General features: G+C 56.7%; 1 protein-coding gene across 3 annotated transcripts in view; it reads left to right on the top strand.

Moving 5' to 3' along the window:
• The window catches only part of SARDH (sarcosine dehydrogenase), a 63140-nt gene that overhangs the window by 7022 nt on the left and 41198 nt on the right, over positions 1-14920 (top strand). For all 3 annotated transcript variants that reach the window (XM_031450910.2, XM_031450911.2, XM_064490736.1), the window contains 4 exons: positions 7977-8081; positions 9265-9394; positions 13811-13897; positions 14186-14276. In XM_031450910.2, coding sequence (XP_031306770.1) covers positions 7977-8081; positions 9265-9394; positions 13811-13897; positions 14186-14276 — 413 coding nt within the window. The remainder of the gene's footprint in view (positions 1-7976; positions 8082-9264; positions 9395-13810; positions 13898-14185; positions 14277-14920) is intronic.

Here is a 14920-nt window from a genome sequence, read left to right as displayed (position 1 = left end):
GGCTCTGTGCTCCAGGCCCTGTTCTAGAAACTGGGGCCCTAACAGAGATGAGGACCTAGCTCTTGCCCAGGTGAGCTGGGGGGAGGGTACAGACCAGTAAGTAGACGTATTTATTTCAAAGCAGTCTGACGGGGCCCCTAGGGGGCTAGCCCAGGGGCCACTGGGGCTCCTGGCCTGTGGACCAGGGAGGCTGCCTAGCAGAGGCCACGTCTGAAGGGTCTTCTGAGGTATCTGAAGGGTGGCAGAGAAGGGATGAGGGGGAGAAGGGGGTGCCCGGAAACACAGGTAGTTCAGACGGGCGCCGGAGGGCTGGGTGTGGGGAGAGTGGAAGGCCAGATGGACCTTGTTTAGAGTCGGACCCCAGCAAAGCGGGTCCTGGAGCCTCGTCCCTGCCCTGGACAAGCCTGGCTTCCCTCTGGCCCCCAGGCTGGCCGCTAGTGGACCTAGTGGTGGCGAGGATGGGGAGCTGGGGCGGGCCCCTTGGCATAGGGCTCCCCGTTCATGGACGCGTTTGCCGCAATGCAGCTCACTCGGCCTGGGCGCTGCTGTGGGCCCCGCTGGGCGGGGCTCCAGGACAGAGGAATCTCCCGCCCGCGGTGGGACCAGTCCTGGCCCGCTTCTGTGGGAATGTCCCCGGTGGCCGCCAGGGGTCGCCCTCAGGCCGCAGTGGGCTCTGAGGAGCTGGGCTACAGCTTGGGCGGGGGCAGAGCAGGGCTGTGTCCTGCGGGGGGGGGCCCTCCGGGCGTCCACAGAGCCCCAGACCCCCCAGACCGGGGCCTCAGTCTCTCCATCCCCCGATGTGTCTGATGCCGGGCATGGAGGCCCCTTTTAGGAAGAAGCAGAGATTTCAGGAGGGGGCCCAGGGACCCTCTCCGTGAATTTTCAGGTCAGAGCCAAGCTGGGGTGTTCATGTTAGTCACAGACACTGCCCCCGCACAGGCACCCTGCGTGCTGCTGGGAACCCCAGGCTGCACTGGGGCAGCAGGAGAGGGCCGCCAGCCCCCGAAACTCTGAGCAGGAGAAAAGAGGACATCTGGGGCCGGGGGCAAGGTTCCCCATGCTCTGCTCCTCCTGGGGAGTCTGGGAGGCCAGCTCTCCTGGGGCCGCACCCGGGCAGTCTGAGTCTGGGAGAGGAGCAGGCCTCTGACACCGACCTCCCACGTGGTCTGACCCCTTGGTGGCTCAGCTCCCTGGCTTGGCAGTCTGACACTGCAGGATGCCGTCTGTCCCGAGCTGGGCTGCACGGCCCTGGGGGCCTGGACGCCCTGGCGCTGGCCGGTGACGGCTCAGGTCTCGGCCACCGAACCACGTGCGCTTCGTCCTTCTTCCTGGGTGGTCAGAGGGCTGTGCTGCCCCAGGGACCCCCAGTTCTGAGGAGCTGTCCCAGCCCTGGTCCTAGCCGGATGCTGTCCCGGCTGCTCTGCCAGCGCCTCACTTCCTCTCCGGCCCCGGTCTCTGCGTCGTCAAGCACAGTGGGCCGGGGGCTCCCCGCTGGGCTCGCAGCTCCCCTGGCCTCCGCCTGCTTGTGTGTTGTGCTGGGGTGCAGGGTCTGCATCCTGACCTGTGCGACACCCAGCCTGGTGAGGCAAGGTGCTGCCTGAGACTCAGTTTCCTTTTTTTGAAAACTGGCTGATAACTGTAGCTACCACATAGGGCTGTGAGGCGGGAGGAACCGCGTGACAGAGCTGAAGGGCTGAGCACAGTGCCTGGCCCGTAGCAGGTGCTCACTAGGTGGCAGCCATGGGGAGGACCACAATGACCGCGACGAAGGGCCTGGGATGGTCCAGCCAGCTGTGCTTCAGAGGAAGAGACCTTGGAAGCGTGGAGCCATCAGGCAGGCTTCCTAGAGGAAGCAGCCAACAGGATTCAGATGGAACGGGGACAGGAGAAGCAGATGGGAGGGAGTGAGCTGAGGTCGGGGAAGGGACACCTGTGGGCTGGGGTCGTACCTGTAGGGTGGGCTTCCACGGGGAGAGGGCAGGGAGGGTACCCTGCGGGTGCCTTGGGGCTGAGCTGAGTGTGTGCTGGACGCCCAGAGGCAGCTGGGGCCTTGCCAGGGCAGGGAAGTGGGGACGCCGATCCTGCTGGAACGGAAGTCAGGGGCTTCCCTGGCCACCAGGTGTCCCCACTGCCCTGCTCAATGGAGCTGCAGCATATTGTTGGTTTTGTTTTTAGAGCAGTGACAGTAGAGGTAATGGCATCACTGTGATTATTTCTGAAGTGCTCGGGCACTGAGGCCTCCTGTGCCCCTCCCGACAGCAACCCTTCCAAGCAGGCGTTCTCACTCCTGCTCTGCAGAGGAGCCAGATGACTAGGAGACTCGGGTGGGAGGGAGGGACAGCCGCCACACTGTCCCTTTTGGTCTCTGCATATCCTCAAAGGTGGGGCAGAGGGGTCACACCGGCTGTGCCCACCTCCAGGGCAGAGGGACCTGAGAGAGGGGCTCGGGGGAGGCTGAGGAGCCTCGGTGGAGGCGGGCCTCTTCCCACCCCTGCTTGCTTTCTAAAATGCTTTGGTTTTGCTTTGTTTATTTGTTCACTTGTTAGTTAAGTCAGTAGTCAGAATTTGCAGTGCGATGACAACGTAGATATTGTTGACTCCTGAGCAAACAGTGTCCAACTTTTTGTGTTTCCTGGAGTTAGCAGTAGTTTTTGTTTCCCCCAGCAGTTCAGTTTTCTACGTAGCTGTCACCGTTTCTATCCATCTACCTATCATTTATCTACCTGTCTAACGTTGCTTTTGTCCCTAAGACCCCACACACACAATCAGTCCCCATTTCCCACCCCACCTTCAACTCAGATCATCACTGACCTAATTTCTGTCGCTATGGGTTTTTCCGTTTCAAACTTCCAATGAAGTGCAGCCACGCTGGGTGTGGTCTCTTGTGTCTGGCTTCATTCGCTCTGCGTGACGGTGTTAAGATTCATCCCTGTGGTACGTGGATCAGAATTTCACTCTACTTTATGGCTGAATAATACGCTCGTGGATACCGCCATTGGCTTATCCATTCATCTGCTGATGGACGTGTGTCCACTCTTTGGCTGTCGTGAGTAGCGCTGCTGTGAGCATCCACGTACGGGGTTTGTGTGGACACACACTTTCACTTCTCTCGGGTGGACACCTGGAGGGGGACCGCTGGGCCACAGAGGAGCTCCGTGCTCACCTTTCTGAGGACTGTCGGGCTGTTCCCGAAACAACGCACCGCTCTACGTTCTCAGCGGCAGCGTGGGGGCCTGACGTCTCTGCGCCCTCGCAGCCCTTGCCGTCGGTGCTTCGGACTCGAGCCGCCAGCGGCGCGTGCGGGGCGGCACCTGGCCCGCTGGGGCCGCGCCTCCCTCTGGGCGCCGTTTCAGTGCCTCTCAGCCAGCCGTGCGTCTTCTCTGGGGAAATTCTGTTCACGTGTGTTGCTCATTTTTAATTAGGTTATTTGTCCTTTGATTGAATTATGAGTTCTCCATACATTCTGGATTCAGGTCCTTTATCAGACGTATGATTGGCGAATATTTTCTCCCGTTCTGTGGATTGCCTTGTCACTTTCTTGTTGAACTTGCTGCCAACACAAACGTTCTTAATTTTGATGAAGTGCAATTTATGTATTTGTTTCCTTTTGTCCCTTGTGCTTATGGTGTCATATATAAGAAGGTGTTTCCTAACCTAGGTCACAAAGATTTGTCCTCATATTTTCTTCTAAGAATTCATGATCTTAGCTCTTATAATTATGTCTGTGATCCATTTCAAATTAAATGCTGTGTGTGGTGTGGGGAAGGGGCCCACCTTCCTCTCTTGCAGGGGGCTGTTCAGTTGTCGCAGCACCATGTGTTGAAGATTGTCCTTTTCCCCACTGAACTGCCTTGGCATCCTTGTGAAAAATCAGCTGACCGTAAACGTGAGGGTTTATTTCTGGACTCTCAGTTCTAGTCCATTGATCTATATGTGTCCGTCCTTATGTTAGTACCAGTCTGCCTTTTTTTTAAAGTATATTTTTACTGAAATATAGTCAGTTTACAATGTTGTGTCAGTTTCTGGTGCACAGCACAATGCTTCAGTCAAAGGGAGCACACGTATATTTGTTTTCATATTCTTTTTCACCATAAGTTACTACAAGATATTGAATATAGCTCCCTGTGCTGCACAGTATGAACTTGTTTATTTTGTATATATTAGTTAGTATCTGCAAATCTCAAACTCCCGATTTATCACTTTCCACCCACTTCTACCCCGGTAGCCATAAGCTTGTTTTCTATGTCTGTGAGTCTGTTTCTGTTTTGTAAATAAGTTCATTTGTCTTTTTCTTTTTTTAGATTCTGCATATAAGTGATATTGTATAGTATTTTTCTTTTTCCTTCTGGCTTACTTCACTTAGAATGATGATCTCCAGGTCCATCCATGTTGCTGCAAATGGCATTAGTTTATTCTTTTTTATGGCTGAGTAGTATTCTATTATATAAATATACCACATCTTCTTTATCCAGTCATCCATCAACGGACATTTAGGTTGTTTCCATGTCTTGGCTATTGTAAATAGTGCTGCTATGAACATTGGGGTGCATGTGTCTTTTTTGAATTAAGTTTCCCTCTGGATATGTGCCCAGGAGCAGGATTGCTGGGTCATAAGGTAAGTCTATTTTTAGTCTTTTGAGGACTCTCCATACTGTTTTCCATAATGGCTGCACCTAACTACAATCCCACCAGCGGTGTAGGAAGGTTCCCTTTTCTCCACACCCTCTCCAGCATTTGTCATTTGTGGACTTCTGAATGATGGCCATTCTGACTGGTGTGAGGTGATACCTCATTGTAGTTTTGAGTTGCATTTCTCTGATAATTAGTGATATTGAGCATTTTTTTCATGTGCCTGTTGGCCATTTGTATGTCCTCCCTGGAGAATTGCTTGTTTAGGTCTCCTGCCCAGTTTTAGTATCAGTCTGTCTTGATTATAGTAGCTTTTTAGTGAGTTTTGAAATCAAAAGTGTAAGTCCTCTGTGTTTGTTATTCTTTTTAAAAATTGCTTTGAGGATTCTGGGTCCCATACATTTCCATATGAATTTTAGGATCAGCTTGTCAACTTCTGCCAAGGAGCCAGCTGAGGTTTTGGCAGGAACTGCGCTGAATCTGCAGGTCAGTTCAGAGAGAACTATCATCTTATCAATAGCTTTGTTTCATAAACGTGGGATGGCTTTCTGTTTAGTTAGATCTTCTTTAATTTCTTTCAAAAATATGTTCTAGTTTTTAAATTTTTTTGTGTGGGGGAAGGTAATTGAGTTTGTTTGTTTGTTTTAAATGGAGGTGCTAGAGATTGAACCCAGGACTTCATGCATGCTAGGCATGCACTGTACCACTGACCTACACCCTCCTCCCATTCCAGTTTTTAGAGAACAAGTTTTGCACTTCTTTTGTTAACTTTATTTGTAAGCATTTTACTATTTATGATGATATTGTAAATGGAATTATTTCCTTAATTTCATTTTCGATTGTCCACTGCTAGTGTAGAGAAGTAGCCATTTTTGTTTGTTTGTTGTATACTGACCTTGTGTCCTGTGAGCTCGTTGAACTATTTCATGAGGTGTAATTGTTTTTAGTGGGCTCCTTAGGATCATCTGTATGTAAGATCACGTCACTGCACACAGAGATAGTTTTACTTCTTTTCCTCTCTGGATGCCTTTTATTACTTTTTCTTGCCTAATGCTGCCCTAGCCCAGAGCTCCAGTACAATGTTAAATGGTGGGTGTAGACATCCTTCTCTTGGCCTGGTCTTCGAGGAAAAGCTGCAAACAAGTATGCATTTGCTGTGCGTGTTTCTTAGATACGCATTATCAGGAAGTCCCCTTCTGTCCCTGGATGCTGAGTGGTTTTGTCCTGGAAAGTGTTGGATTCTTTCGAATGCCTTTGTCTTCATCTACTGAAGTAATTAGTGGTTTCCATCCGTTAACCTCTCGATATGGTGTATTACGTAGATTGATTTTCAGATGTTAAACCAACCTTGCATTCCTGGTGTAAATCCCATTGGGCATGGTATAGAATCCTTTTTATATGTTACTGGATTCAGTTTCCTAGTATTTTGTCAAGGATATTTGCATCTACACTCATAACTGTCACAGGTTCCCCCAAACATCTCAACAGATCTGTCAAACGCCCATCAGGAATATCTGCCGCGTGCTCACACACAGCGGGGAAGTCACACCAAGTCCCCAGGTCCCATCTCCCGCCCCAGAGCGGCCCTCCTGCTGCTTCTAATTTTCTCCATCAGCCTCTGCTTGACTGTCACCCTGGGACCTTCCTCGTCCCTGCTCTGTTTGGATCTGTTGCTCTCTGGATCCATGGCATGGTCTCTGACCACTTCCTGAGAAGGGGTCCCGGGGAAGTAAATGTTCCTGTGTCCATGAATGTCTGAAAAAAAACTGCATTCTTTTCTCATACTCAGTTGATGGATTGACTGGGTCAAGATCTCTGCATTTGAAATTGTTGTCAGGATTTTGAGGACTTGCTCCAGGTCTTCCAGCCTCGAGGGAGGATGTTTGTTTATTCAGGACCCACCTAGTCACTTCATGTCCTGACGTTCCACCCTGGTACGGCCCCATGGCAGCCCTGGTCCAGTCGCAGCACTCGGTGGGCACGTGTGGGCCCTTCAGTCTGGGATTCTCGATTTTTAATCTGAGAAAACATCTTGGATTTTTGCTTTGACTTTCCTTTTACTCCGTTTTCTCTTCCTGGAACCCCTGTAAGGTGGGTGTCAGACTTTCAGGATTCACTTTCTAATTTCCGTATTTTTTTCCCTCTCCTGGTTTCCATGCCTTTCCCTGTTTTAGCCTAACGTCTGGAAGCTGCTCCTGGCTGCGCCCAGTCCTTCTGCTGAACTTTCCATTTGGATGCTCATGCCTCACTGGAAGCCCTCTTTCTCGGTCTGGGACTGTTCCTCCCCTACGGCACCTTGTTTTATGAACCACGTCTTCTCGTATCTCTGAAGCTCCCAGTGTGGTTTTGTTTTTAAGAGGGACTTTCCTCAGGCTGACTGGAAGCTTGGAGGAGCAGGGTCAGGAGAGCCTCATGCAGAGGGTTGAGGGGTGAGCGCTTCTCTTGGTGAGGGACCTCAGTGTCAGCATCTGGAGTCTTCTCCAGGCTACTCAGTGTCTCCACAGAAGAGTCTCTAATCCACTTTTCAGCGGGAGGACAGCCCATTCCTCACCATCCTTGAGCCTGGAGCCTCTGGGGACCCATTTCTCTGGGGACAGACCTCAGGGCCCTGCAGGACAAGGCCAGGCCGTGGCTGACAGGGCAGGAGGGAGGGGATCTGGGTCCAGCTGCTTTGAGAAACCCTAGTCTGACTTCCTGTTCACACACACACAAATGCTCTCACACTCACTCACGGACACACCTGCACACACATGTACATGCATGCACACACATGCGCACCCACACATGAACACACATGTGCACACACTCACACATGCATGCACACTCTCACACACAGGCATGCGCTCATGCACACGCATGTGCACACACACAAATACACACCACCCCTGTGGAGGGACCTGGGGTTGCCCCAGGCTCAGCTTCTGCAGATTGGAGGGGACAAAGGGGACAGAGGGGATGGAGGGAGGCCTGACTCTTCATCTCCCTCCCCCAATGCTGAGCTACGTCACCACCCTCCTTTGTCCACTCTGCACCCTCCAGTGTTGGTTAACGTTCTCATGTCTGCTGTTCATAACCCTGTTCTCTTATCTCTGCGGGTTATAGGTTTTCTTCCCTCCCTCCCGCCTTCATTCCTCTTTCTTACATTTGTGCTGCTGTTTTAGGGGCTTTGAACAGGGGTGGTTGTCCACTGTGTAACCTGAGACCCTGGGTCCACTCTGTCCTCAGGGTCCTACAGGGAGGAGGAGGGGGGTGCCCCAGACCCAGCATGGGCCTATGACCCATGGTGGAGGTGCTGGGCCCACCGCCCAGCCCGGCCGACCCCCAGGCCTCTCTGCTCTGCCTTCTAGAACATGCCCAATGTCCGTGATCACGACGCCTCGGTCTACCTCCGCCTCCAAGGGGATGCCTTGTCTGTGGGCGGCTATGAAGCCAACCCCATCTTCTGGGAGGAGGTGAGACAGAGGGCTGGAGGGAGGGGTGGAGCTGCGTCTCGGCGTGGAGATGCTGCCTTCCAGAGACCTCCCCTCCTGGAGCGCCCCAGGCCCTCACCTGAGAAATGGCAGGTCCCCCACCCAACAAGGTCGGACTCGTTTTTCTCCAGTCCCCGGAGAACCTGGCACACAGGCGGATCCAGACCCGGGGCGGGTGGAGGGCTTGCCTCAAAACATCAACAGTCAGAGGCTGCAAAAAGTAAAACAAGGACTTTAGAAAGTGGTGAAAACATTTAAGCCTTCTGTTCACCAGCAACCACCCCCCCCCCCCCGCCCTGTGGCTGCAGCTCTGTCCCCCCGAGGCCCGGGCTGTTCTCCTGGGAGCTTCCGGGGCTGAAGCGGGCCCAGCGGCCCTTCGAGCGTGTATGGGCCACCCCAGCTCCCACATCCGTGCATTTAGTCCGTGAACTGGATGGCAAATGACGGCTTTGGGCCGGATACTGTTTTACTTTTGGGGGAAAGAGGGAGGCCAAGACAGAAGTCCCTGTCGCCGGAGACCTGTGTTCTTGTGGGGAGACTCCCAGGAAACAAGCCAGGAAATGGTGCTGTTTTGGATGGTGATCTGCACATTGAGTGAAGTTAGCCTAGTGAGACTGGAGGGGAAGGATGGCCTCCAGGCTGTGCTCAGGCGGAGCTCCCAAGGACACGGCGTCCGCACAGAGCCCTGCAGGCAGAGGGCCAGGGGAGCTGTTCCAGGTGCCGGTGAAGGCCTTGAGGTCAGATCAAGCTCGCCCTTCTCCAAGAACTGAAGGAAGGTCAGGGTGGCTGCAGGTCAGTGGTAGATGTGGGCAGGGCCTGCTCGCATAGGGCTTTGAGAGCCACAGAGAGTCACGGGGAGCCACGGGAGGCTTGAGAGCAAGAAAGGGCTCAATCTGACTCAGGAGAATGAGATGAAGGAGGGCCGGGAGCAGCGCGACCAGGCAGGGGCCATGGTAACAATCAAGGTCAGAGCAGGTGGGCCTGGGCCCGGGCAGTGGGCAGAGAAGGGGGAGCAGACAGGCCCCGCTGAGGAGAGTGGGGGCAGACAAACTGAGGGGACCAGAGGGGACCAGCCCAGCCCTGTCACCCACTTAACTCAAGAGGCTGGCCAGGCCCTCCCGGTGGGGCGGCTGTCACAGGCCAGGTCCCCCGCCCACCTTCCCAGGTGTCGGACAAGTTTGCCTTTGGCCTCTTCGACCTGGACTGGGATGTGTTCGCCCAGCACACTGAAGGTGCCATCCGCCGGGTTCCCGTGCTGGAGAGGACAGGGGTTAAGTCCACAGTCTGTGGCCCAGGTGAGTGGGGAGGCCTGGAGCTGGGGGAGGGCTGCCCCCTGAGGCCGGCCTGATCCAGGCATGGATGGCTATCCCTCAGTCCCGGGCCCAGGGCCACGCTCGCCCCTCTCTGCAGGCAGATCTCTGTGAGATCGGGGAGGGCAGAAATGTGCTCACAGGCGCACAGCCAGGCCTCTTCCCTCCCACCCGCCCCCATGCAAGCCTGTCCTGACGTACCCAGCCAGGCTCAGTCCCCTAGAACTTGGTGTTTCCATCTGTAAAATGGGATGAGCCCCCCACCCCAGCACCCTGTGAGGCTGAGCCAGGAAAGGAGGAGCCAGCCAAGCCCTTTCCTGACACCCTTCTCAAAGGGCTGGAGACCCCCAGTTCCAAGTCGGTCTCACCCCTCAGTCCTCTGGCCTCGGCGGCCAGCCAGCAGGGCCACACGCTCACACAGCATGGAAAGGCCCAAGCCTGGGGCCTCCTCTCTGGCCCCTGGGAGAGCTGACTCAAGGCGGGCCATGAACAAAGGCGCTCAGCTCCGAGAGCCCCCTCCCCAGAGGTGTGTGGCGCAGCCCCTGCCCCTGCCCCGCAGGCCAGTGTGCGCACGGATCGCTGGGGAGACGCCCAGAGCTGAAGCATTTAGTCAAGGCCACTGGTTTATCTTTTCAGGGCCTGCCGGCCAGGCTAGACTTTGAAAGTCCAAATCGATGTGTCATGTCCTTGCATGAGTGACTCCCAGCTCAGCAGGGACAAAGCCTCTCAATGACTAAAGCCTGTACAGGGCCATTCTGGTGTTGCCCAGGGTGCTGAGGGACCCCAGGGTCGGGGAGGCCGTGCCCGCTGCACAAGTAGTATGAGCTGGGTCCCAAACGCTGTGCAGCTGGAGAAGATTTGAATGTGATTTTATTTTTAATTTTTTGGGTGGGTTTTTGATACAGTTTTAAAGCCCAGGGGCAACGAGAGCAGAGATGCCGTGTGAAGGGGCACACAGTGTCCACGCAGCCCCTCCCGACTTCAGGGTGCCCGCCCCCCGTCCCCCGCCCGGGCACACAAGGAGCAACGGGCCCTGCTGGAGGCTGGGCAGAGCTCGCGTAGTGGGAGCCCGGAGAGGTGGGCACCAGGGCAGCGGAGGGAACGTGTTCCACGGGCCTGGGGGCCTGGCACAGGGTGGCCTCTGGGTGGTAGAGGGGCCCAAGCTAGCCCTAAAGCCCAGACATTTCAGCTGCGGGACTGAGTGTGGCTGAGCCCAGGGGTCCCAGGGGCCAGGCACCCACCTTATCACTTATTGCCACTCCCTCTGCCTTAACGTGTTTCAGAAAAGGGTGTTACAGCTCAGTGTTAACAGCTACCTGGATCTGGGCGAGAGACCAAGCAGCACTGGGAGGGGTGGAGAACTCAGGTTTATTACACCAGCCGGCCCGGAGAAGTTAACACTCCAAGCTCTAGACCCCGTCTGTAGATTTACACAGGCTTTTATAGGCTGCAAGTTTACAGTTTGCAACATCCTATGCAAATAAGGTGTAACAAAAGTTGACTGATTAGGAACAAGCTTTGTAGAAATGGACCAATCAGGAGTGAGAGAAATAACCCATCAGAAGTGAGCTCCATGCAAATGAAGTACTACAAATGGACCAATCAGGAGTTAGCTCAGGGAACCAATAGAATTTTAGGGGTAAGTTCTACTTTCCTAGAAGTAAGCCGTTTCAGAGGCAAAGAGTGAGATAAAGCCGCTGGGCCAGGGAACCGGATGGTGTGGGCAGGGGAGTAGTGGCCCTGCCTGGGGGTCCTGCCAGTTTTTTTATGGGGCTTCCCGCCTCAAACGGGCACCCCGCCTGGGCCAGAGGTAGATGCACACAGCTGGCAGGGCGGACCCGTGGGGACAGTGTTCGGATAGGAGGTTCATGGGTGGTGGGTGCAGGGTGTGTCCCCCAGAGTGGGGACCGCTGAGCCAAACCCAGAGGGGTGAATGGCGCCGTGCGGGGCTGCGGGATGAGGCCATGCAGGCCGAGACAGGCCGCCCCAGGGCGGTTCCAGCACCGTCACCTGGGAATCCCCTGGCCTTCCTGCTCCGATGGGATCCCTAGTCCTCAACAAAGGCAGGAAGCGGGTGGGGTGAGCCTGCCTGGGGTAGAGAGAGGTCTAGAAAGAGAATTGCCAGAGAGGAAACTGTGTCTGAGGCCCTGGCTTCCCTGAGCCTTGGTGTCCTCCTCTGTGACACGGGTGACAGGTGGGGGGAGGCAAGGAAGCCACACGTGCAGGGCAGGCCAGCAAATGGGTGCCCGCGGGCCGAGCAGGGAGTGAGGACAGAGGGGGCAGGAGCTGATGCCCAGCCTGTGGCCGGCTGGGGAATCCAGCCCCCTCCTTGCCGGTGCACATGGTGTCTCCACGGCTGCCAGCCCCGGCTGCTTTAATCTGTTCGGCTCGTGAAGGAGCCTTTGGTGACAGGACTGGGGCACAGGGTGCCTGATGGGGGCTGATGACTCACTGCCCGCTGGCAGCTTCCCGGGGCTTGCGTGGGACTGGCAGTGAGAAACGCAGGCCTGAAGCAGTCCCAGGGGCACGCACAACCCGGGGAGTGTTCTCGTTTTAATTAGGCGAGGGTCACTGCCCCCATGAAGCCCCACTTGGGGGGAGACGTGCCTGTGAGGACATCTGGGGTCTGGTTTCCTGGCTGTGCGGGAGGTCCCGTGGGGACAGCAGCTCCTCTCCTGGCCGGGGAGGACGTGCCGGTCAGTGGCCCTGGGCCTCCAGGACAGAGCACGGAACTCCCAGGCCCCCTTGACTTCGGGGAAGCTGGGGGCAGGCAGACGTCTCATTCCTGGGTCGCTAGGTCAGAGCCAAGGTGGCGGCCTGTCCGCACTGCTGGGAGGCCCTGTGCAGCCTGCGTCCTCCAGTTGCCCGTCTTGAGTCATTTGTCAAACATCCAGCGACCCTTGCCCTCCAGACTCCCCTCCTGCTGGCTGTCTCCTCAAATTCCTCGTGAGGCTGTTCAGAACTTCCTGGAAACATTTCCAGCACCCTCAAGTGCTCACTGGGTCATCCCCAAACAACCGTGGCCGCTCCCTCCTTTCCGCCCGGCCACCATCTTCTCCGGGCTGCCCCGGCGCCCACCCCAGCGTCCACCCCAGCGTCCTCCTGGCCTCCCCTCCTTGCCTCTTGCAGCCAGACCTCCACACAGGCCCAGGGAAGCCCCCTCCCCTCCTGCCCTCCACTCTGACCCACCTCCTCCCTCCTCCATGCGGCCTTTCTGCCCTCAGGGGCCCTGAGCTGTTTGGAAGCTTCACCAGGTCCCCAGGGCTAGCGGCCTCCTTCAACTCAGATGCTGACAATCAGAGGCTGGGGTCGCAGGTCACGGGCAGGAAGCAGGGCTGTGCTTGTGACCAGTGCACAGGGAGGTTAAGACCCAGCTGGGAGCCAGGCGGCTCTGACCCACGGCCCCAGTTCCCTGGTGACGGAGTAAATGAGACCCATGTGCACAGCCACACAGTAACCCGGGGTTATGATGGTGCCAGGCGGCGGCCGGGGCGGCCAGCCCTCCAGCCAGTCCAGACCCCTGACCCATTGTGTGTTCGGCCCAGACACTCTCTTTTCTGCTTATTTGAGCATTCCACTTTCTGTGCCCCTCACTCTCCTGTCAGCTCCCCGAAGGGGTGGGACTGGTCTTGTTCAGAGCTGCCTCCACAGCTGAGTTCTGGATACAAACAGGTGGGCTGCAAATATTTGCAGATGGACTAACAGCCCTATGAAGTAAGTACCACGATCCTGATTTTACAGGTGAGGAAACCAAGGCTTCTAGTGGGTGAAGCAGGTTTCACGCCCAGGACTGTAGCTGCAGAGCCGAGCTCTTTATAATTCTGCCCAAGGGTCCCTCTCCCTCCTCATTCGGGCCGCTGCTGTGGCGGGCTGGCAGCAGACGGAAGCAGGAGGCTTGTTCCCTCTCCCAAAGAACTTACAATCCTTTAGTCACTCAGTGAACATTCGCTAGGCCCTGTGCTAGCTCTCAGGTCACAGCAGCGAGCAAAGCCCGGTCCGCGCCCTCGGGGTGCTCAGTCCAGTGGGTAGAGTGCCCTGCCGTGACCAGCAGGAAGGTGATGCAGTCCCGGGGAGCCACGTGCTGTGCTGACGGCTCAGGGAGAGGCCCCACCAGCAGGAGAATGGCGACAGTCACGAGACACACCTGGACCCCACAAGGCAGGAAGTTCAGGCCAGGCTCAGGTCAAAAGTTCTGGTAGTAAAGGCCAAGGAGCTCAGGGGGAGGGGCAGGGACAGTCAGGGGGCGCCCTGGAGGAAGGGGCGTTGAGATGGGTTTTGAGGATGGGGAGGGTCTGGATGACGGAGGCAGCAGCACACCCCCGCTCAGTTATGCCCTCTTGGGAGACCCCACCCGGGAGCATGTGGCCAGGAGGGAGCTTCAGGCCTTCCCCACCCTTTCAGAGTCATTCACTCCAGACCACAAGCCCCTGATGGGGGAGGCGCCCGAGCTGCGCGGGTTCTACCTGGGCTGCGGCTTCAACAGTGCAGGTGAGTGCGGGCAGCGGCGTCTGCCCTGACCCAGCATCCTCGGCATCCTCGTGAATGAAGGGGCTGAGTTGGCCCTGGGGTGGGGGCTGGGCCCAGGAGCACGTGGCCCCTGACAGGGGTGGGGACCAACTGGCCTGTGGGGAGCGGGTGAGGCCCCGTTAGGAGACACCCCAGGTGTGAGACCCAGGGCTTAGGGGCTGATGCTGCTCAGGGAGATGGGAGGGGCATGGGAGTGAGGTACAGGGGCCCCGGGGGTGGATTGCAGACCTGAGGCTCTGCCCCTGCCAGGAATGATGCTGGGCGGGGGCTGTGGGCAGGAGCTGGCCCACTGGATCGTCCACGGGCGCCCGGAGAAGGACATGCACGGCTATGACATCAGGCGAGTGTGCGGGCACCTGTGGGCGGGGTGGCCGCCCGCGGACAGGGCAGGGACGGCACACATCAAGAGCTGTTTAGAAAGGAGCCTTCCCTGAAATCTAGAGGGCTTCTTGGAAGAGGTGGCAGTAAGGAAGGAAAGGGAGGCAGGCTGCCAGTCGGGGGCCGAGCTGCGGGGTGCCTGGGTTTGGCAGATCCGGGGCCCTTTACAGTTCCCGGGACATCTGGTCCCGGGGTCCTGCCTGACCCACCAGGCAGCTCTGGGATTGGCAGCAGGACCTCACCGTCCCGCTTTGCAGATGGGAGGCTGAGGCCTGGGGAGCAGGCGGCACGGCGTAGGCCGCCCGGGAGCGGGCTGCGCTGCGGTGATGCTTGCTGGTGCGTGTGCCTGTCAGGGAGGCGCGAGCGAGATGTCAGGCACCGTTCACTCCTGGGGTGGCTGGAATAAATCGCACCCCACGCCCAGCACCCTTTTCCCCTGTAACCCGGGCTGTGATGAGCGTGCTGTAACTGTCGTTGGGAGCGGCGAGCACGTTGGTGTAGGTGGAAGGCCCGGCGTCTGGTCTGCACACGGAAACACTCAGCCAACCCGAGCTGAGGCCGCGGGGTGCTGGCATCCGAGCTGGGAGGCGTCCTGATTGCCCACAG

This window comes from Camelus dromedarius, chromosome 10, assembly GCF_036321535.1.
Source record: "Camelus dromedarius isolate mCamDro1 chromosome 10, mCamDro1.pat, whole genome shotgun sequence".
Classification (NCBI taxonomy): Eukaryota; Metazoa; Chordata; class Mammalia; order Artiodactyla; family Camelidae; genus Camelus; species Camelus dromedarius.
Note: the sequence above shows the minus strand (reverse complement) of the source record. Positions and strands in the feature narration are given on the sequence as shown.